At 47.1% G+C, this 24,490-nt stretch overlaps 1 protein-coding gene across 1 annotated transcript in view; it reads left to right on the top strand.

The window, feature by feature from the left end:
• PTPN4 (protein tyrosine phosphatase non-receptor type 4) overlaps positions 1-24,490 on the top strand; it is a 1,255,365-nt gene that overhangs the window by 171,295 nt on the left and 1,059,580 nt on the right. The window contains exons 4-5 of the mRNA XM_086957111.1: positions 1,239-1,281; positions 1,369-1,447. Of these exons, the coding sequence (XP_086813237.1) occupies positions 1,239-1,281; positions 1,369-1,447 (122 nt within the window). The remainder of the gene's footprint in view (positions 1-1,238; positions 1,282-1,368; positions 1,448-24,490) is intronic.

The raw sequence follows: 24,490 nt of genomic DNA, 5'->3' as shown, positions 1-24,490 counted from the left end.
ATGGCTATGATAAAAAAAAAACAGCCAGTTAATTTGAATAAAAAACACGCCCCACAGCCTTGATCCTTAAGCATAAGTATGTTGCCCTTGGCACAGAACTGTAATCAGTCCCAACTCCTAATTATCTCAGTTAGGTTGGCAAAAATTAATTGGTTATTGTTTGAGAATAGCAAACGAATCTTCATGCAAACTAACTTAGTAAGGACCCAATACTTATGTGGTAATACATTCTGTAATAGATTTCTTCATCCCAGCTAATGGGTCTGAACTGTGGGGGCCTGACCAATGCTACTCTCTGATCCGAGTGGGAAAATAAATACCCTTCTCCACCCTGTCTCTTCATAAGCCCACTCTTGCTCAAGTCCTACAAATTAAGTTGTAATGCATCACAGGGAGGCTTGTGTCAATCAAGCCTTTTATTTAATGAGCAAGGATCTTTACCGCTTCTGAACTTGAGCTTTATAAAAAGCTGCAAGGAGAAGTGTTGAAACTAGCATTAGGTTTATTATCTTCTTTTAATCATACTAGAGAATATCTTGAGGTTGAAAACAAACTTGTAGAGAGCGAATCAAAATCCGTTCTGGAGCTGACTGTTTTTGTGCAGGCAGAATCATGAGTGTGCAATTTAATAATTGCATGGCGCTTATGTCCATCACTTGAAAGAAAATACACCTGCATTCTGCACAACAAATAGCGTGCTCTAGGCAAAAAATGATGTGTGGGACTATAGTCCACATGTCCATAGAAAGGGGCCAAAATCTCCACCCTTTCAGCCACTGTAAGAAAATAATCAATTACCTATTTGCCAAGTAAAATTTGGCTACATCCCAAACTTGAGTACATTCCTGTCAATGTGAGAATTTAAATCCATTACTGCTGAAGAAATAAACAGCTTACGGTCATGTCTGAGCTTATGGTACCAAACTAACTGAACCAGCTTGGGTGATGTGAAAATAGGCCTATTAACTGACCATGGTGAGGATCAGAACTAGAATCGAGCACACTGACTGTAGGTAAAAGTTGTTAAGTGATTTTATTAATCCGTATTTTGGTCTTCTTTTGAAGCACTTGAGCCTTCAGGTGCTGCTATAAAAATCATTTATTTCAGAAAATATAGTGACATGCTTGTTGATTTATCATGATGATTGAGGTCATTATAACCTTTCAAGGATGTTAGTTTATTCTGCATTCCTGTGGAAAGCATTTCATTCATAAGGATGTGTATTTATTTTTTCCAGAGGTGGCTGGATCCAAATAAACCAATCAGAAAGCAGTTAAAAAGTAAGTGTCAGTTTGCTTCTTTGATAAAATCACAGTAAATTTCAACAATCGCATGATAATCACCCAGAACTTTTTCTTGGTTTGTAGGAGGATCGCCTCACAGTTTGAACCTAAGAGTAAAGTTTTTTGTAAGTGACCCAAGTAAGCTTCAGGAAGAATACACAAGGTGGGTACCTCAATTTAATTTTGTTGGGCAGATTTTTGCGTCAATTTTTTGTGTGTTATTTTTAAATTTGTGAATACCTTCACTATTGATCTGAATTAAAAAAAAGTTATATACTTAGGAAATCTAAAACCATATGTGCAGTAGCTTTGTAAAATAGATAAAGAATCTCCTACTGTGTCATTCTGATGTTTTTCAATTGTGTACATTTCATAGGGAAGTTGAAAGATTATCTGTGTGTTCTCAACAAAGAGATCTTCCTCCAGTCAATACGTTTTTTCAATCTTCCGTATTGGTTGGGAATATCCAAGGATCGGTTAGGTCCTTTTTGAATGGCAGGTTTTGGGATGTTCTGGATGAATTATTGAATGAATGGTTATCTACTTCATGTGTAGCTGAATATTTTACACTGCTGGACATTTACGAAATGGATAAGCTCCTTCTAAAGGGGTAACTCTAATTAGATCTCCAGAAGAAGCACTATGCAAATTGTAAACTATACCATCTATACTTTAAAGTATCTGTTGAGCTGGACTGTTATGGAACATTAAGCATCAAAATTGATAATTGTGCCACTATGCATCCCTATTAGCAACTAACGTAAAGCCTAAGCAATTGATGTGTTTAAACTAAGTGAGTGAGAACGTAGTAACGGAGCAAATTGATTGAGAATGATCATTTTAAAAGGATACATGATGTTTGGTTACTATTATAGAATTCATGGGTCTTCTTAACTGAAAACCTGCTTTTCCTATGGAGGTCTAATGTTCTAATGCTATAGTTTTAGGATTTTTCCTTTCCTCCCTGACTCACATAGGAAAACCTTAGTTCAGGCTCTTGTTATCAGCCGTCTTGATTATTGCAATGGTCTCCTGGCAGGAGCTAATGAAGAGGTTCTGGACCGCCTACAGGTGGTACAAAATACAGCAGCAAGGCTGGTGCTTAATGCACCTCCTAGGTCCCCCTCCAAACCACTACTGCATAAACTACACTGGTTGCCTATACGGCAACGAGTGAAGTTTAAAACTTGCTGTATTATCCATAAAGGCCTTAATGAATTGGGACCAGAGCATCTGGCCACTAAATTTGTGCCATATGCTCCTACCCGGATCCTCAGGTCCAGTGAACAGCTGCTGCTAAACATTCCTAAAATAACCAAATCTAGACTAGGAGGAAGGGCTCTGTCTGTGGTAGGTCCTAACCTCTGGAACTCTCTCCCTCTCTCTTTAAAACAATGTAGGAATCACCTTAAATTCAGAAAATGTCTGAAAACCTTTCTGTTTAGCTCATTTTAACATCTATCTTGTTGGATCCTAATAATCCTCCTGATACAATTCTATTCCCTGTAGCTTTCTCTCAGGTTCTATACCAGGTGTCACCAGCGCGGAGATACTCCTTCGGGAGTTTATTCATAGCGCTTTACAAACCTGCAAATAAATAAAATAAAATAGTTATTTCATTATGGCTTTATTTGGTTCCACTGAAATCCTTTTGATGGGGCATGCAAGAAAGTGTATGTTTATGAAATAATGAACTTTATTAAGATGACCCAGAAAACACAGGCACGAAAAGCATGTGTTAAGAAGTAAAAAGATGACAATTTAGTAAAAAGTGGCTTGTGATGCCCACATTTTTTGATGGATGCATCTTCACACAGATTCCTCACCTTATGAATATTCTCTAGGTGTCGGACTGTATCCTATAAATACTTCTCTAGCAATAGTTCTTCAGTGCAACTTGCTGCCTTAGCTGCCCAACTTCCCCAACACCCCCTCCCTTGCTCTCCAGGATGCGAACACATCAGTAGAGATGAGGCTCAGACTATCACAGTGTATTTTGCCGAGTTTTATATAGAGCAAACTTGACCCGAAGGTACCAGGTAACAGAGCGCTTTACATAGCACCAGTTGCGTTACATGAGGATTTTTAGAACAGGGAGATTAAGTGATTTCCCAGAATCACAGGATGTTCAGCGTCATTACTGAGACTTGAACCCAGTTCCCCAGATTCGAGGTTGACCGCCCTAGCCGTTAGGCCAACTCAATTAGTTCATTTTTCCCTGCAACTTATCAATGTGGGTACGGAGATTCCTCTGTGCTTTATCGAAAGAATTCAGCTTTTCAACAGTGACTAGGTCAGATGTCTCTCCAGGGTTTCAGGGTTTAAACCCTATCACTTGTAGATACAGCAAACAATGTATTTGTTGGATTCCTTTAATGATTTGTGTAGAGGTTAAGACCTTGTTTCCAGAGCATGCAACCCCTGTTCACTGACTCATCCAAAACTCAGAGAGGGTAGGCCATGCTATTTATGGTATTAGCCTCTTGAAACACAGTGTAGTGATCTCCTGAGAGGTACCTTATGAATATTCTCCCGGTTTCAGACTGGATCCTAAAACTACTTCTCTAGTAATAGTTCTTCAGTGCAACTTGCTGCCTTAGCTGCATACCCTCCCCAACACCCCCTCCCTTGCTCTCCAGGATGCGAACACACCCGGAGAGATGAGGCTCTGATTATCACAGTGGCGTCAGTTCCTTTTTTCCTGCAACTTATCAATGTGGGTACAGAGCTTCCTCTGTGCTTTATCGAAAGACTTCAGCTTTTCAACAATGACTAGGTCAGAAATCTCTCCATGGTTTCAGGGTTTGAACCCTATCACTTTCAGATTCAGTAAACAAATGTATTTGTTGGATTTCTTTAATAATTTGTGTAGAGGGTAAGCCCTTGTATCTAGAACGTGCACCTCCTTTTCATTGACTCATCCGAAACTCATCAGAGAGGGTAGGCCATGCTGTTTGTTGCATAAGCCCCTTGGAACACAATGTAGTGATCTCCTGAGAGGTCTCAATCTGCCGGAAGAGCTCTCCATAAAAAATGCAATTGAAGGAAGAAGTGTTCATCCTCCTGAAGAAAATAGTTCCCCTCCCATGACGTTCAAAATTCCCCAGTGTCAGATTCTTTCTCGTCATCGGAGTAAATTCTGACATTGAAAAAAGATAAAGCTACAGTCCCTCATTCCCACCTTATGTAGGCAAAAGTCTTTAGCTGGCTGTGCTGGATTTTATTCCAGGACATTTCTTGTATTATCTGGACCGTCCTTGAGAGTGAGCCTATCCCTGCCGGTTTGTCCACTCCAACACTTTCTACACAGCCATCTGTCACTTATCCATCAATTGTTAGAAGGCCCCCCTCATGATCTTGTCCTTGCGAAGCGGCTGATTTTCATTGGTGCAGTATAGGACACAATCGCTTTGAGGGCCTTTCCTCTGCCTCAGAGAATTTTGGTTGTGCCAGATATGATTTTCCTGATCCAGATTCAGTTTTACAGGTCCTTCACTTGTTGGAGTTGATTGCCTTGTGTATCCTGCTGATGCTACACATGAGAATAAGAATGAGGGTCCTTCAGAGGTGCTTCAAGAGACGGGAGCTTCAGCATCAGGGTGCTCTCTTGAGTCATGTAGAGCTGTTGGTGGATGTGCCCTTCCAGTCTTATGATGAGTTGTCACATAAGCTCACTGAAATAGCAGGGCCACTGTTACAGTAAAGGTCACCTCTTTGTGCACCTCTGGCTGCTCATCTGGCGAAGTGACAACAGGAGGCCTTTGCTCTTTGTTCGGAGTAACAAATGCACATCAGTGTTGTAGAGTTATGGGTAGCCCACGTTACTCTGTAGACATTTCTTGTCTCCATCTCAGGTGTGGTGCTTCGGATAGTACCACCACCACCAGTTTCACCAAGAGTAGGGGTGTTTGGTGTTCATCTTTTTGATTGGCAGTCTTGAGTTTGTGGTAGTGGGCTTTCCTTTCCTGGTGGTTGCCTATCTAGTGGTCAGTCTCTGAACATGAAGGTGGGTGCTTGCGGTAGCCTGTAACTGGAGCTTCACAATTGTGACCTTCATCCCAAACTGATTGACCTGTGCTTACACAGACCTCTTTGTTAGGGCCCTTAACAGGAAGTGTCCTCTGTTCTGACATTCCTTCCGACTGTTTCACTAGGGAACAATTTTCGATCACGTTGGCTGCACTGTGTATTGTATGCTTTCTGTCCATTTCCTCTGCTTACAAAGGTCCTACAGCAGGTGCTGAAGTATAGAGCCTTGCTGATTGTTATTGACCCTGGTTAATGAGTAAGATTTAGTATGCTGATCTGTTGGAACTTATTACTTCGAATATCTCTGTTTTCATGGCAGGGTCCTCCACTCTTATCCTGAAATACTTATTTGCCAGTCATGGGGATTGAACAGTTTCAATTAGAGACCTTTTGCCTGACCTGCCAATGGATCTGATTTCGAACTGCACAAAACACTGATACCAAGCTGGCATTCTAGCCACAGGTCAAGGTTAGCTTCTTGGTGCAAGTGTGCAGGCTTAAATCCTTTGAGGCGCCTCTTTCTGACACTGTGCTTTCCCTTGCATATCAAGGCTTCAACCTCTATATACATTAAGTGGTATGTGGCTGCTGATTCTACATTTGTGTCCTCCTGACCAGCCTTCTTTATCTAATAGACATCTAGCTGCAGATTCCTTACCGTTGAATTTCCCAAGCATCAGTCTGGATCCAGAAGATTTTTCTTCAAGGAATACCCCTGCATGCTGGTAGGTGGCGTTGGTTGGCTCTGTGTGACATCTATCTGAAAGAGACAATTAGTTATATATTCCTATCCTCTGGAATTACCCCCAGGCATCAGATTGGATCCGGAGGTGAAAATACATTCGTCAGCAGTACCCCTACATGTTGAACGGGGCGTCTGTTAGCTCCGTATTCGTCGTTGGCGTCGTGGTCACCGCCATGACGTCGTGGTAGCTACTTAGACGCCGCCCTCGCGCAATAACGTCATCTCTTTCGTTTTCCAGTGTGCAGACTCAGAGAACAGTACCTTCAGTCACTTTTTGACTGAACTTTTTGTCGACTCCAGGTACACTTCGGGATGCCCGATTTCAAGGCTTGCGGGTCCTGCCGAAACCTGATGTTGGTTGACAGATCCGTATCACGTGTGCCTGTGTTGCCTCGAGCGTGACCCCACATCGTGCTCCGACTGCCGGACCATTAATCCGAAGTCTTTGCGTGAGCAATCCAGGAAGCTTCTCGACGCCCAGCAGCTCTCTCCGCGCCATTCAAGGTCGCGAAATCACCACCACTATTCCTCTAAGTCTTCGCACTCCTCAGGTAAGTCGAAGCACAAGAAGAAGTCGAAGAAGCATGGTCACTCTCGACTTCTCGGCAGACGCGACAAGGGATGTGGACCCTGAAGGGTCGGCTCAGAGTTTCCCTCCTTTTCCGGGAGCCGGAACAACTCCTGCCCAGCTTTTACGAAGCGATGCATGCCATCTTTGGGCAGCCTGACTCTGCTGGCGCGCCTTCAGGCCCCGTGGACTCGGCTGGGGCCCCTAAACCTTCGACGCCGCAGCTTCGGCACCGCAGGGTCCCCTTGGATCCAGGCCCGGATTAGCGCCAATCGACCTGATAACACCTCACCTGGTGCCGATTCAACCGGCACCACGTCCGCAGCAGACATCGGTTGTTTCCCTAACCGCTGGCGACCCCAGTCTCCACCCTGACTTGAATACGGAGCGGACCGATGTCAACAGACGCCAGATCTGGCGCCGATGGGTACTTTTGTACCCCTGTTCTACCCTGGTGTTCCTCTCAGGCCAGATTGACAACCAGAGGAGGGTGAGGAGGACTGGGAGGGGTCTCGAGACCCTTTACCTGACAAGTTGGATAAACCGGACTGGAGAGAGGAATTGTGTGAAGCCAGTGGTCTGGATACCTCCCCAGACCTTGGTATATTGTCTCCTACCGTGGCTACGGAGGAGGGAGCTTCTTACTCAGTGGTGTTGCGTAGGGAGGCTGAGGCTGTCAACCTCGAGCTACCTACGCTGGCAATCAAGAATAACCTCCTGATTGGGGTGCTTCAACCGGCACTGAGCTCTTCGGAGCCCCTGCTGTCATTCAATGAAGCCCTCAATGACATCCTTTTGGGCCCCTGGTCCAGGCCCAACACAGGGGCTCTGGGCGACCCCACTTTCCTCTCCCAACACCCCACCCCTGAGAGCTTGGTGGCCCAAGCCTCTATGTCCAAAGGCACATTCGCTAACTAAATTCTAACAGGAGGGGGGAGAGAGAGAGTCAGTGGATTCAGTCTCCCAAGTCATATAAATAAACAAAGTGGAATCCACTCAAGTGATAGTGATCCCTAGAGTGATGGGGAACACACAGTGTTGTTTAAATGCCCCTCACACACCAACAGGCCCCTTGGTGTCATGCTTCATCATCGGGGCCTTCGCACCCCTCTACGGGATGCGGCGTGCTACGACTCGCGAATACGCAGGAGCACTTGAAGTGAACTATGTGTGGGGGTGTGTGTTTAATACCAAGATGTGAGTGAGGTGAGGTGAAAAAAGTGAGTGGTTTAAAAAATACCTGGCACGTGGGAAGAAAAAAACTTTATTAAATCCCCGGCTGGTATTGTTAAAATTAAAGTGCAGGGCGTGGTTTTAGAAAGATACGTGTTAGGGTATCAAACCACTGTGTTAAAAGTCAACATGTTTCGGAGGTCAAAGCCCCCTTCTTCAGGACAAGGGTGAATGCACTTACCCTCCCCTTACTCACATGTAAGATGTAAAAGTGAAAAATAAAAATTACCACAATGTGTAATGTTCCTCACAATGTTATATATGTAAGTGAGTGTAGTTGCGCCCAGTTGGCGTAAGAACCTGTGAAAACAAAATCATAGATAAACATACAGATCTAAGTATCACAGTTTTAAAGGAGAAGAATAATGCTTCTCTGAAAAAACATCAGGTAGCACCCAAAAAATAATTGGAACCTGGAACAAAAATAAGGAAAAGGGACACTACAAACATACACACACGCAAACCAACACAACTCTCTGCTCAGATGGAATGAGAGCAGAACAGTGAGGACAGAAAGATCTTACTTAAAGTTCCCAAATACAGGACTTCATGAGCCTTTAACGTATATTGGGGAATCCTTCCTTTCTAATCAGAAACCTAGGAGATCAATATCAGGGATTTAGTAGAGGAACTTAATCATCAGAGTGCCAAAACTATAATATGGAACTGCTTCTCATGGTGGTCTTATAACTCACGGTTACAGCAACAGCTAATCGCCTGCCTTCCCTCAACGCGGCTCCGATGAAGTGAGCTGCAAAGGGACTGGGGCCTTTTTATATGCTTGCCTGTGGGTAATTAGTGGAGATTGATTGAATAATGCAAGCCGGTATATGCCCAAATACGGAGAGAAATCTCCAAGCGTCCGGTAATACGCTAGCGCCATACGCTGATCCCCCGCGCATGCGCACAACAATGCCCGATAGACGCATGCGCGGCAGATCCAGCAAACGCGCCTGCGCAAACGGAGACGCTTCGTGAAAAACACGAAGCTAACGATGTTGTTTTAAACGCCTGGGAATGGGTGGCGATCGGGATAAGAATGTCCCGGGGCGTGAATCCGTGAGCCCAGGAAACACTAATAAGGCACAGAGGCGATTTTGGTCCATGCTCCAATAAAATAAAATAGGCGCCCTTAACAGCAGGAGTGAATCAGGTTAATTATGGAGGTGTACCTATAGTATGAAGAGCTACTCTCACGGATGTGTGGAACATACAATAAATCAGAGAGAGCACTAGACCAGCTCCCGAAGGGGTACAACATATATCAGCAGATTAGATGGTACCACATTATGCTGATGTATAGAACCCTATAAGTCCAGCAACACGCATTTGATTTATGTGACCATGCGTATACAGCAAACAAAAAACCCTTTCACCTGAGAAGGTTCCATGGAATGGAATCATTCAGTCCAGTGGTGTCGGTTCCCAACCGAAACACCCACCGTTGTTCTTTTTCAAGGAGACCAATCTCTGAGGGTAATTGTTCAATTATTGTCCACTGTAGCTCATTCACACAGTGTTGACTTTCAATATAATGGGTTGACATTTTGGTAGTTTGTTTCCTGCACCTGATGTTACTCTTGTGTTCGTTCAACCTGACCCTGACAGGTCTGGTGGTCATGCCCACATATTCCTTTCCACATGGGCAGGTGATTAAATAAACTACATTTTTACTATTGCAGTTAGTAAAAGCACGCTGTTCCCATGTAGTCCCATTGGTAAAAGTGAGGTTCTGGGTCTTTTTAGTGAGGTGGCAGTTATTGCAGTTACCACATGGGTAATGCCCATGTATGCCTTGTAACCTCGTCTGATCCTTGACAGGAGGAGGTGGTCGAGTGTGAACGAGCATATCCCTCAAATTCCTACCCCTTCTGTGTGCAAAGAGAGGTTTCTCCAAAGTTAAGCCACCACTTGTTAAAGTGCGCCAATGCTTGTGGACCAATTTCGTCACTTGGTTGCTGACCGGACTGTATGTGGTGACACAAACAGTCCTGTTTGCGGCATCCTCCCTACGTGGATTGTCCTCCAAAAGGGGCATCTCGGTTATTATTTCTTGCTCTGGTAAAGGCTTTACGGATCACAGTTTCCGGGTATTTTCTCTGTCTAAGTTTTTCACTCAGATCCTTGGCTTGGGTCTTGTATCTGGCCACATCAGTACAGTTCCGCCGTAGGCGTAAGAACTGCCCATAAGGAAGGTTCTCTCTCAGATGACGAGGGTGAAAACTGTCAAATCTGAGGAGACAATTCTTAGCCGTGGGTTTGAAGTGTGTTTCCGTTTTTAGCATGCCGGCTTCATGGTAGATATTTAAATCCAAAAACACCATGTTGGTATTGGATGCCTGGAAAGTGAATTTCAAAAAGGCATTCTGATTGTTGAGCCAGTCAATGAAATCAGTTATCATGGTTGCATCTCCATCCCAGATAACCAGGATATCATCTATATACCTTCGCCACGTGCGAACCCGCGGGTCGTAACCAGGAGCATGGCAGCCAATCAGGCGTCAACAAGCCACAGGGGGACTTAGTCATCAATATAACCCCGTGGCCCCTGACAGATTTGCAGAAAGAGGTACTGAATAAAGGCCTGGGTTATGTTCCCACCAATAGACCAGACATTTTCCTACTACATAAGGAAATGCAGGAGTTCATAAGAACTATAAAATTGCGGGCATTCTTCAAAGATAAGGATCTACCAACAGAGACTTCCGATACTGGTTTAAAACCCAAATCAACATTCACTCCACTTGATAATCAACTTCCTGTGGAAGTATTGGCCTTCGAAAAAGCAATGATGCAGGAATTGAAAGGACTAGAAACCAGACAGAAGGTCTTTCAGAATATGAGCAGAACAGAAAATGAGGCCATTAAAGAACTGAGGATGAACAAAAACCTGATTATAAAGCCAGCAGATAAGGGGGGTGCAGTGGTCATCCAAACAACCGTAGCCTATGACCAAGAATGCAGGCGGCTTCTTTCTGACAACAGGAACTACCAGATCCTTACGGAGGATCCCACTGAATCTCTAAGAGTTCAAATAGGTGGTATGGTCGAAGAGGCACTTACACATGACTGGATTACGAAAAAGGAGTCCGAATTCCTGACCCAGAGGAACCCTCGCATCCCTTACTTTTATACCATCCCTAAGGTGCACAAGAACCTGGCGAACCCACCCGGTCACCCCATTGTTTCGGGAATCTCATCTATCCTGGAACCTCTATCCAAGTTTGCGGATGCTTTCTTGAGACCCCTTGTACAGGCAACTGACACCTATTTACGAGACACAAAAGCAGTATTACAACTGCTGAACGATCAGACTTTTGACCCAACTTCCCATATGCTGCTAAGCCTGGATGTGGAGAGCCTCTATACGAGTCACCCCCATGATGAAACCATCCAAATCATTGAAGAGGTACTGTACTCTACGAACTGGGAATATCACACCCCACGAAATGTAGTGATGGAGTGCATCTCTCTGGCACTCACAAAGAATTTTTTCGAATATGAGGGCACTCTTTTCTGGCAGAAGCATGGGACCAGTATGGGCAGTACTTTTGCCCCGAGCCTGGCTGGACTGTATGTCCACCATTTGGAATCCACGAAAATCTTGCACCCCAACAATCCCCACAGGGCGAGGATTCGCACGTGGCGAAGGTATATAGATGATATCCTGGTTATCTGGGATGGAGATGCAACCATGATAACTGATTTCATTGACTGGCTCAACAATCAGAATGCCTTTTTGAAATTCACTTTCCAGGCATCCAATACCAACATGGTGTTTTTGGATTTAAATATCTACCATGAAGCCGGCATGCTAAAAACGGAAACACACTTCAAACCCACGGCTAAGAATTGTCTCCTCAGATTTGACAGTTTTCACCCTCGTCATCTGAGAGAGAACCTTCCTTATGGGCAGTTCTTACGCCTACGGCGGAACTGTACTGATGTGGCCAGATACAAGACCCAAGCCAAGGATCTGAGTGAAAAACTTAGACAGAGAAAATACCCGGAAACTGTGATCCGTAAAGCCTTTACCAGAGCAAGAAATAATAACCGAGATGCCCTTTTGGAGGACAATCCACGTAGGGAGGATGCCGCAAACAGGACTGTTTGTGTCACCACATACAGTCCGGTCAGCAACCAAGTGACGAAATTGGTCCACAAGCATTGGCGCACTTTAACAAGTGGTGGCTTAACTTTGGAGAAACCTCTCTTTGCACACAGAAGGGGTAGGAATTTGAGGGATATGCTCGTTCACACTCGACCACCTCCTCCTGTCAAGGATCAGACGAGGTTACAAGGCATACATGGGCATTACCCATGTGGTAACTGCAATAACTGCCACCTCACTAAAAAGACCCAGAACCTCACTTTTACCAATGGGACTACATGGGAACAGCGTGCTTTTACTAACTGCAATAGTAAAAATGTAGTTTATTTAATCACCTGCCCATGTGGAAAGGAATATGTGGGCATGACCACCAGACCTGTCAGGGTCAGGTTGAACGAACACAAGAGTAACATCAGGTGCAGGAAACAAACTACCAAAATGTCAACCCATTATATTGAAAGTCAACACTGTGTGAATGAGCTACAGTGGACAATAATTGAACAATTACCCTCAGAGATTGGTCTCCTTGAAAAAGAACAACGGTGGGTGTTTCGGTTGGGAACCGACACCACTGGACTGAATGATTCCATTCCATGGAACCTTCTCAGGTGAAAGGGTTTTTTGTTTGCTGTATACGCATGGTCACATACATCAAATGCGTGTTGCTGGACTTATAGGGTTCTATACATCAGCATAATGTGGTACCATCTAATCTGCTGATATATGTTGTACCCCTTCGGGAGCTGGTCTAGTGCTCTCTCTGATTTATTGTATGTTCCACACATCCGTGAGAGTAGCTCTTCATACTATAGGTACACCTCCATAATTAACCTGATTCACTCCTGCTGTTAAGGGCGCCTATTTTATTTTATTGGAGCATGGACCAAAATCGCCTCTGTGCCTTATTAGTGTTTCCTGGGCTCACGGATTCACGCCCCGGGACATTCTTATCCCGATCGCCACCCATTCCCAGGCGTTTAAAACAACATCGTTAGCTTTGTGTTTTTCACGAAGCGTCTCCGTTTGCGCAGGCGCGTTTGCTGGATCTGCCGCGCATGCGTCTATCGGGCATTGTTGTGCGCATGCGCGGGGGATCAGCGTATGGCGCTAGCGTATTACCGGACGCTTGGAGATTTCTCTCCGTATTTGGGCATATACCGGCTTGCATTATTCAATCAATCTCCACTAATTACCCACAGGCAAGCATATAAAAAGGCCCCAGTCCCTTTGCAGCTCACTTCATCGGAGCCGCGTTGAGGGAAGGCAGGCGATTAGCTGTTGCTGTAACCGTGAGTTATAAGACCACCATGAGAAGCAGTTCCATATTATAGTTTTGGCACTCTGATGATTAAGTTCCTCTACTAAATCCCTGATATTGATCTCCTAGGTTTCTGATTAGAAAGGAAGGATTCCCCAATATACGTTAAAGGCTCATGAAGTCCTGTATTTGGGAACTTTAAGTAAGATCTTTCTGTCCTCACTGTTCTGCTCTCATTCCATCTGAGCAGAGAGTTGTGTTGGTTTGCGTGTGTGTATGTTTGTAGTGTCCCTTTTCCTTATTTTTGTTCCAGGTTCCAATTATTTTTTGGGTGCTACCTGATGTTTTTTCAGAGAAGCATTATTCTTCTCCTTTAAAACTGTGATACTTAGATCTGTATGTTTATCTATGATTTTGTTTTCACAGGTTCTTACGCCAACTGGGCGCAACTACACTCACTTACATATATAACATTGTGAGGAACATTACACATTGTGGTAATTTTTATTTTTCACTTTTACATCTTACATGTGAGTAAGGGGAGGGTAAGTGCATTCACCCTTGTCCTGAAGAAGGGGGCTTTGACCTCCGAAACATGTTGACTTTTAACACAGTGGTTTGATACCCTAACACGTATCTTTCTAAAACCACGCCCTGCACTTTAATTTTAACAATACCAGCCGGGGATTTAATAAAGTTTTTTTCTTCCCACGTGCCAGGTATTTTTTAAACCACTCACTTTTTTCACCTCACCTCACTCACATCTTGGTATTAAACACACACCCCCACACATAGTTCACTTCAAGTGCTCCTGCGTATTCGCGAGTCGTAGCACGCCGCATCCCGTAGAGGGGTGCGAAGGCCCCGATGATGAAGCATGACACCAAGGGGCCTGTTGGTGTGTGAGGGGCATTTAAACAACACTGTGTGCTCCCCATCACTCTAGGGATCACTATCACTTGAGTGGATTCCACTTTGTTTATTTACATTCGCTAACTATCCACCTGATAGGGAATCCAAAAAGCTGGACCTTCTTGGGAAGAAAACGTTTTCTTCCTTCAGCTAGGGACTGCGGTCAGTAAACACCGCAAATCTGTTGGGCTGTTACAACACTCGGGGTGGGATACGGTAGTGCAGGTGCTGCCCCAGTGCCCCGAGGAGGCCCGGGCCGTGCTCTCCTGTGAAGTCCCCGAGGGGAGAGAGACAGCAAAGTTTGCCATACGTTGTGGACTGGACGCCGTGATTCACTAGGCAGAAATATTCCAACGTTGGTGGTAGCCTGTTCGGTGACAAAGCAGACAACGTGCTAGAGCGCTTCAAGGACTCTCGGGCTACGGCCAAGTCCTTGGGCCTTTCCACCACCCATCCTGCGCAGTCTGGTTTTCGCCCCTTACCTGGCTATGGAAAGGGTGCCCCACCATGTTTCACCCAGAGCCACAGGCTGGCACAAGCGGATGTACCATGTTACAACGCATACCGTTACAACTACCTACCATTACAACGCGACCATTACAACGCATACCATTACAACGCATAGCGCTTTGAGGTGCTGGATAGTGGTAAGTATAATTTACTATTCTAACTCCAGTCCCCGTGGACCCTAGGGAAGGTGTTGGATAGTAAATTATACTTATTCCCTATCCTAGAGCGCCCCCCAGCGCAATGCGTTGTAATGGTATGCGTTGTAAAAGTCGCGTTGTAATGGTAGTGCGTTGTAACAAATGCGTTGTAACAGGTGTATACCGGCACAAGCTGCTCAGCCCCTTCGGGCTGGGAATATGGGACCCACCGTTGTGTGTTTAGGGGCCAGGCAGCGGTTCAGTCCACCATTGCCGCCTCTGCAGCAGCCTCCAAAGCGTTCTAGTTTGACCTTTCAGGGCAACCTTTTGCCAGTGGGCGACAGGATTCGCCATCACGTCCCCCACTGGTGCACAATCGCGTCGGACAGGTGGGTTTTTCAGATGGTCCCAAGGGGCTACCACCTCCCCTTCGAGACTATCCTCCCAAGCCATGCCACCTCAGTATCACTGCATGTCGGAGGATCATCTCGCCCTTCTGTTATGTTATGTTATGTTAAAAAGCGTTTATATAGCGCTCGGCTACTCTAATAGAGTGTCCCGGCGCTTTCCACAGGCAGCTACAGTGTAAAACAACATAACAAGAAGAACAGATTCCAGAAGGGAAAGAGTAAAACCCACCTAAACAGAAAGATTAAAAAGCCATGTCTTCAGATTTTTTCTGAATTGAAGCAAATTGGGAGTACTGCGAAGTGCCAGTGGGAGCGAGTTCCACAACTGGGAGGCCTTGAGGCTGAAAGAGCGCCCCCCAATGCGGGCCTTCCTCACACGTGGAACCACAGCAGTAAAGAGGGATTCAGAACGCAGTGAGCGCGCAGGGCGATAGAAAGCCAATCTCTTCTGCAGATATCCCGCGCCTGAGCCAAACAGAGCTTTGTGCACCAGCGTCAGGGATTTGAACATAATCCGCTTCCGGATCGGCAACCAATGAAGCATCTGCAGCAGCCCAGAAGCCCGTGCTAGTCTATGCAGACCAAAAATCGCACGGGCTGCAGAGTTCTTTGCCACCTGCAACCGCTGGACCAGATAGTCCGGTAGGCCTAAGAAAAGGGCATTGGCATAATCGAGCCTGGATCCGATAAGCGCCTGCACCGTAATCCGTCTGTGCTCCGCAGATAGTAGAGGAAGAAACTTGCGGAGCATTTTCAGAATGCCGAAACAGGTGCGGGACAGGCCGAGAACGTGCGCTCTCAAAGAGAGCTTGTTATCAAGCTTCACACCAAGGTTCTTGGCAACCAAGGAGGATTGTGCCGGGGGACACATGGCAGCCGGCCACCACTGCCGCCACTCGGGATCGATAGCACAGCCGAAAAATAGAACCTCCGACTTGCTGGAGTTGGCCTTCAGACTATTCCGCTGGAACCAGCCAAAGACCATTTCCAGGCAGTCCCGAATTCTCTCCCCATCAAATGGCTGATCTTTGCCACATGTGAAGAGGAGTTGCGTGTCGTCGGCGTAGGACACCATCTAGGCTCCGTAAGCCTCCACCGCAGCCGCCAGAGGGGACATAAAGATGTTGAACAACGTCGGGCTCAACACAGAACCCTGTGGAACCCCGACTCCCAATGGCGGCATCTTGGCGGAGCTCTGGGAAACCCAGACCGTCTGGCGGCGGCCCTCCAGAAAAGATGTAAACCATCTGAACACCGTCCCCCTAAGGCCGATGTCATAGAGCCTGGCGAGAAGCGCCTCATGGGGGACGGTGTCGAAGTTAAGGCTCTCTTGGCCAAGGGAGCCATTGAGCGAGTTCCTGCCCCAGAGTAGGTCCTGGTTGCTATTCCCACTACTTTCTGGTGCCCAAGAAGGACAAATGCCTGCGTCCTAACTTGAATCTCAGGAACGTCAACCGCTTCCTCCGGAAAGAGAAGTTCAAAATGTTGACGCTAGCTCAGTTCCTGTCTACACTTGACCCTGGAGACTGGATGGTAGCGTTGGGCTTACAGGACGCATACTTTCACATTCCCGTCCTGTTCGCCCACCGGCGTTACCTGCGGTTCACGGTAGGCCACGAGTCCTTTCAGTTTACCGTGCTCCCCATTGGCCTTACCAGCACCCCTCGGGTGTTCACGAAAAGGAAGGCGGTGGTCTCCGCTTATCTGCGCAAATCCGGGGTACCAGTCTTCCCCTATCCCGACGACTGGCTGTTAAAGGCGGGCTCGCCCCAGGCTGTCGTCACACACCTCTATACTACGGAGGACCTCCTGCATTCGCTGGGGTTCACTATCAACGTGCCGAAGTCACACCTGACTCCCTCTCAGAAGCTCCTTTTCATTAGAGCGGTTTTGGACACGACGCATTTTCAGGCTTATCCTCCCGAGCAGCAAGTATGTGATATTGGGCCACATGGCCTCCCTTATCCTGCGGGTGGATCATGACAGGTGGCATGTACGGTCTCTGCAGTTGGGCCTGAAGTTCCAGTGGGCACAACATCAGGGGAATCTGTCTGATTGTTTTAAAAAATCAAAGGGTACTGCACATCAATTGCAGCGGTGGCTAACGGACCAGGATTTGGTCAACGGCAGATCCCCCTGCCTTCCCCAACCGGAATTCACAGTGGTGACGGATGCATCACTTCTGGGGTGGGGTGGCACCTGGGAGAGGCAGAGATCAGAGGCCTCTGGTTTCCGGCAAAGCCTGGGCTCCACATCAACCTTGTGGAGCTCCGGGCAATCAGTCTTGCACTGAAAGCATTCCTTACTTCTGTCCGCGGAAGAGAAGTGTAGTTGTTCACGGACAACACCACCGCCATGTGGTACTGCAACAAATGGGGTGGGGTCATGGACCCTATGTCAAGAAGTTCCATGCATCTGGACATTGCTGGAACATCAGGGCATATTCCTGGTGGTTCAACACCTGGCAGATTCACTGAACGCCCGGGTGGACGATCTCATCCGCAGATGCATGATGGATCACGAATGGTGTCTTCACTCGGAGGTGGTGCAAGGTCTATTTTGGCAGTGAGGAGAGCCTTGGTTCGATCTATTCGGCACCGAACAGAGCACGCAATATCAGCAGTTCTGCGCATTGGAATTTCCAAGGCGGCAGTCGCTAGGCAACGTTTTTGTCGGAAGTGGAGTTGCGGTCTTCTATACTCCTTTCCGCCTACACCACTTCTGCCAGAGCGCTGAAGAAGATCAAGCACGACCGGGCCCAAGTCATTCTTGTAGCTCCGGATTGGGCACGAAGAGTTTGGTATTCTAAGCTGTTACACATGACCATCGATCCTCCGATCAAACTGCCTCTTCGGGGGATCTGCTGTCGCAGCAGCAGGGACGGTCCTCTACCCCAGCCTGTCCAGCCATCACCTTGCGTGGAGATTGAGCGGCGACAGTTGACAGTGTTCGACCTTCCTCCTAAAGTCTGTGATGTTATCTTGGCAGCCAGGCGTCCCTCCACTAAGACGGTATTCACCTGTAGATGGAACAAATTAGTGCGCAGCAAAGACTAAGATCCCCTTTCTGCCCCTCTTTCTGAGGTTCTCTTGTTCCTCCTTTGTTTGGCCCAGCAGGGCTCTGCCCTGGGCTTTCATAATGGCTAGCTCTCAGCCATTTCAGCTTTTCTTAGGCTCTCTGATCAGCCTTCTCTTTTTAAGTCCCCTGTTGTAAATCGCTTTCTTAAGGGCATTACTCATCTTTTTCATTCTGTTCCCTTTGTAATGCCTCAGTGGGATATGAACTTGGTTCTTACTTTTCTTATGTGTGCTCTCTTTGAGCCGTTACATAACTGTCTTCTGAGACTTCTTACTTTAAAGACTGCCTTTCTGGTTGCCATCACTTCTGCTCGCAGAGTGAGCTCCAGGCTCTTTCTTCAAAACCTCCGTTTCTGGTGGTTCATCCGGGCAAGGTTTTGCTTTGATCTCAACCCTCTTTTCTTCCTAAAGTGGTTACTTCCTTCCACATTGGTCAAACCATCACTTTGCCGACCTTCTTTCCGCATCCTTCTAAGGAGGAAGAGAGGCTCCACTTTCTGGATCCAAAACCTGTGCTTTCCTTTTATTTGGATTGCACCAAGCAATTCCAGGTGGATGACCAGCTCTTTATTGGCTACATGGGCGCCAAAAAAGGTCGGGCCGTGCACAAACGGACCGTATCCAGGTGGGCCTTTTCGAGCATTAAAGCTTTGCACTCTTTGGCAAAGAAGGAGCCTCCAGAGGGAATGCGCGCCCATTCCACCAGGGCGACGGCAGCTACCAGTGCTTTGGGACGGGGAGTTCCCCTCAATGACATCTGTCAGGCAGCTACGTGGGCATCCCTGCACATGTTCACAAAACACTACTGCCTGAACAGCAAAGTCCGGAGAGACTGCTTCTTTGGCCGATCTGTTCTCCAGGATTCTGGTGTGAACTTGGTTCGCAGACCCACCTCCGGGGTTGGTATTTCTGGGGTATCTATTCTAACGGTTAAGAATCTAGAACTAATTGTCTCTTTCAGATGAAAAAGTTACTTAACTTGGGTAGCGATATATCTGTAAGAGACTTAGGTTAGTTATAGATTCCTTACCGCCCCACCCATCCTCCCCGTTCTGCAAACTGACTTCTACGGTCAGGGAATCCCTTTCAGGGTCCTAGTTTTGTGCACCAGTGGTCAGTGTCTTGCATGGCTCTGCGTTTCTGGTGTGGAATGTTGTGTAAAAGAATTGAAGTCAATACACGAGGGCGGGATATATGACGTTACAACGCGTCCTTTTACAACGCATACCATGACCACGGATCTTTTACAACGCAGGTCATGTTACAACGGATCCCTTTACAACGCTATTCACTACAACGCAGGGACTATTACAACGCAATACCATTACATCGTAAGTATAATTACAGGTAAGTAAATAAAATTAATATTTAATGTAAATAATTATTAATGTATTATAAATGTAAATTATTTATTATTTTACAAATAAAACCTATATTAATACAATTAATTTTATTTTTTTAAATTGTAAATATATTAAAAATAACCCTGTACCCCAAAACCCAACCCCAGCACTAAAACCTAAAAATACCCCTGTACCCCAACACCCAAACCCAGCCCTAAAACCTAAATACCCCTGTACCCCAAAACCCAAACCCAGCCCTAAAACCTAAAAATACCCCTGTACCCCAAAACCCAAACCCAGCCCTTAAACCTAAAAATACCCCTGTACCCCAAAACCCAAACCCAGCCCTAAAACCTAAAAATACCCCTGTACCCCAAAACCCAACCCCAGCCCTAAAACCTAAAAATACCCCTGTACCCCAAAACCCAAACCCAGCCCTAAAACCTAAAAATACCCCTGTACCCCAAAACCCAACCCCAGCCCTAGAACCTAAAATTACCCCTGTACCCCCAAACCCAAACCCAGCCCTAAAACCTAAAAATACCCCTGTACCCCAAAACCCAAACCCAGCCCTTAAACCTAAAAATACCCCTGTACCCCAAAACAAACCCAGCCCAAAAAATATACCACTAATAAACTTACCTATAATTATACTTACGATGTAATGGTATTGCGTTGTAATAGTACCTGCGTTGTTGTGAATAGCGTTGTAAAAGGATCCGTTGTAACATGACCTGCGTTGTAAAAAATCCGTGGTCATGGAATCCGTGGTAAAAAATCCGTGGTAACAGTTGTACACCACGGGGGCAGCGTCTAAGGAGCTACAGTGACGTCATTCCGGCGACCACGACGCCAACGACTAACGCGGAGCCGACCGACGCCACCTTTCGACGCGCTGGGGTACTGCTGACGGAAAAAAAATATTCTCCAGATCCAGTCTGATGCCTGGGGGTAATTCTAAAGGTAAGGAGTCTATAACTTTTCTATGTCTCTTACAGATATATTGTTACTGAAGGTAAGGAACTTGTTCTTTAGCTCCGCGTGACGACAAGGGTGTCGCCTGTGCCTTTGTGACATCTGCGTCACCAATATAGGCATCACCTCGGTGCTCTGACGTTGGTTCTTTTCGTGCCTGTCAAGCTCTGATCCGGGTAGAGAGCTACCCTCTGTCACTTTTTTACAAGTTTTGGCAACCTCATTCGGTGTGTTAGGTTTTTCGTTAAGTCGAGGCAGACTTTGGGGGGTTTCAAGCCGTGTGGCGCCTGTCACCGCACCATGTAGGTTACGGACTTGCAGCTAGTCTACCTGTGGTGCCTGAAGCGCGACCACGAATCAATGTTGTGCTCTGACTGCTAGGCCATGGCTCCAGTAGCTTAGAGGGATCGGTCCCTAATGCTAGATGTAGCCCGGCAGTCGGCGCCTCGTCATATGCCTCCTCAGAGATATTGTTTGATGTCCCGTTCGAGGCGAAGTCTGGACAGTTTCCAGGAGTCTCAAGTCCTCGTAGTCTCACTCCAAGTCATTGGGATATTGTAGTAAAAGGCGCAAGAACCATAAGAAGTCTAAGCATGCTTTGACTTCTCACTGTCCGTCAGCCAACAAGACGGAGGAGTCTCTGCTTTCTAGGCCTTGTTCTTCGGAACCTGCAGGTGGGTCGGCTTTGCGCCTCCCCGATTTCCCGAGAACCGGAGCCACCCTCACTCATTTACGTGAATTTTATAAGGCCACGCGCCTCATTTTCTGGGCGGCCTGATACCTCTGGTGTGCTTTCGGGGCCCCACAGGGTCAAGGGGACTCCATTGTATTCCGCATCAGTGGTCCTGACCCCGATGACCCCACTCCCCATGAATGCTGACTGACACTGGTTGTGCCATTGCGTACTTCACCGGTGCAGGACGCTACATGTAGATACCGCTGGTGTCTGCCCCATTCTGATCCATGAGCCAGATTGCCACCCACCGATGCCGATCCCAGTGCCGACAGAACCTACAGGCATTAGGTCGTTTCCTCAGCTGTATTCTGAAGGGCTAGGAATGGAGGAAGATTTGGAGGGGTCGCTAGACCTTTTTCAAGAGCCGCCTTATCAAGATACAGACTGGTATAAGGAATTGGGTGAGGCCAGCAGACTGCATCTCTCTCCAGAATATGCCCTGCTTTCTCCCCCTACTGTGGCTAGGGAGGAGGGAGCATCATATGCTATGGTGGTGTGAAGGGCGACTAAGGTCCTGGGCCTTCAGCTCTATTCCGTGGCGGTAGAGACTCATTTCTTGAAAGAGGTCCTGCAGCCAGGTGTCTCCTCTTCGGAACCCTAACTGTCCTTCAACAAGACTTTAACTGATGTCCTACTGGAAACCTGGTCCAAGCTACGCTCGGGGCTCCTGTGAATAGGATAAGTGCCTGCCACCACACCCTGCACCGCGGGAGCCAAGTTTCTTCACCAACCACCCTAACCCCCTGAGACTTTGGTGGTCCAAGCCTCTACCTCCCACAGTTCGTTCCCTTCTGCACACCCGGACAGGAATCTAAGAGGCTTTATAGTTAGGGTAAGAAAATGTTTTCTTCTCCAGCCTTGCCTTATGGGCAGTGAACACTGCATGCTTATTGGGCCGTTATTCCCACTCTATGTGCGAAACAGTTGCACAAATGCTGCCATAGGTCCCGGGCTGTCCTCACACAAGCAGTATCAGCTGGGACAGACTCAGCAAAATTAGCCATTCGTTGTAATCTTGACGCAACTAACTTGCTGAGCAGAGGGATAATTTGATGGTGGCAGTTCGACGCCATGTCTGGTTGAGAACTTCAGGCTTTTTAAGGAATGTCCAGACCTCTTCTTATTGGAGGCCAGGCAGACATGGCGCTGGAGCACTTTAAGGACTCTTGGCTACAGCTAAGTCCTCAGGCCTATCAGTGGCCACATGTCCCCTGTTTGCCTTACGCCCCTTTCGGGCTACAGAAGAGACTTTCAGCCATGCCAGCCATACTCCTGCCACAAGGCTGCACAAGTTCAGCAACCTCCACGTGGCCAAGGGTGTGGCTCGTTCTGACCTCGTGGATTGGGCGGCCAGAGGTCCAGTCAGGCCACCACCTCCCCAGGCGCCTCGACCTCAGCCTCAGCCTTCAAGCCTTCCTAGTCTTGCACTTCAGGATCATGGGCAGCCAGTTGGTGGCAGGATCAGCCATCACCTCCACCACTGGCAGAACATCACTTCGTACTGGTGAGTTCTCCAGATATTCGAAGGGGCTACTCCCTCCCCAGTGAGACTACACCATCCTCTATTCCTCCATCTTATGACCGCTGACGAAGGATCACCTGACTCTGCTTCAGGGGGAAGTCATGACTCTCTTGGTTAAGAGAAACTGGTGTGGGAGCACACTGCTTCACCTCCCAGCAGAGTCACCCCTAGGCATCATGGTAGATACAGTTCAGTTCGTCAAGCGAGTATTTTTGGATCGCAGTATCTCTCCAGGCACGCAGGTGCCTCTCCACGAGCTCATCGGCTCAAAGCGGCGCAAGGGAGCCTTTAAACAAGAAACTGGTGTGGGAGCACACTGATTCACCTCCCAGCAGAGTCGCCCCTAGACATCATGGTAGATGCAGTTCAGTTCGTCAAGCAAGTACACTTGGAAAGTCTCTTGAGTGTTTAACCAGGTGGGTGCAGATTAGTGCTGGCCATCTCTGGACACGTGTTTCTGGATTATTATCCGTCATCAGCAGAGATTAGGCAAAATTATTTTGGGTTGCTGAGCAGGCTGCTGTATTCTTGGATCACAGTATCTCTCCAGGCGCGCAGGTGCCTCTCCACGATGCCTAGGGGCGACTCTGCTGGGAGGTGAAGCAGTGTGCTCCCACACCAGTTTCTCTTGGTTAAGAGAGTTTCGGTACCAGAAGTAGGCTGTGGTTGTTATTCCTGCTATTTTCTGGTCCGAAAAAGGACAGAGGTCTTTGTCCTTTCGTAGATCTTCAAACCCCGACTACTTCCTCAACAAGGAGAATTTCAAGATGTTCACTCTAGCTCAGGTCTGGTCTGGACCCAGATCCAGGAGACAGGATGGTAGCCTTGGACTTGCAGGACACCTATTTTCACATTCCGTCCTGCCTGCTTATTGGCGCTACCTGTGGTTTAGGGTAGGCCACGAGGACATTCAGTTCACTGTGCACTCCTTTGGCCTTAACCAGCACCGCTCGTGTGTTCACCAAGGTGATGGTCGACGCTCATCCATGCAGATCAGGGGTACAGCCTTTCCCCATCCCAACAACTGGCTGTGAAAGGCTTTCTCACCCCAGGCTGTCTTCTCCCATCTCCACCTCCTTCATTCGCTGGGGTTCATTATTATCTTGCGAAAGTCACACCTGACTCCCTCTCAGATGCTCCCTTTCATCAGAGCAGTTCTGGACACTGTGTAGTTTCAGTCCTAACCTCCCAAATGGCAAGTCAAGGATATTCCGGCAATGAGCCAGATGTTTCATCCTCTGTCCTAAATTTCGGAATGAATGATTCTGAGGTTGATGGGCCTCATGGCTTCCTGCATCCTGCTTGTGACACATGCCAGATGGCATATACAGGCTCTGCAGGGGGACCTGAAGTTCCAGTGGGTGCAGCATCTGGGAAATCTCTCCAACATGGTCCAGATCTCGGAGGGAACTGAGCGAGACCTGCAGTGGTGGCTTTTGCTAATTTCCCCAGGGATGTCCCAATGGCTGGGCAGCCACTCGGTCATTCTTACTTACTTTTAGGAAACATTATTGCCTTACTGCTCAGGAGCCCAGTGATTGATACTTTGCCAGTCCTGTGCTGCATGACTTCCTTGGTTAAGTGGGATTACTCAGTACATGTAATGCAGGGTATTGCTTTGAGACTTTATTATAAGGTAT

The sequence above is a fragment of the Lissotriton vulgaris genome, chromosome 2_1, assembly GCF_964263255.1.
Source record: "Lissotriton vulgaris chromosome 2_1, aLisVul1.2, whole genome shotgun sequence".
NCBI classification, from domain to species: domain Eukaryota; kingdom Metazoa; phylum Chordata; class Amphibia; order Caudata; family Salamandridae; genus Lissotriton; species Lissotriton vulgaris.
The sequence above is the reverse complement of the archived record's forward strand: the minus strand, read 5'-3'. Positions and strand labels throughout refer to the sequence as shown.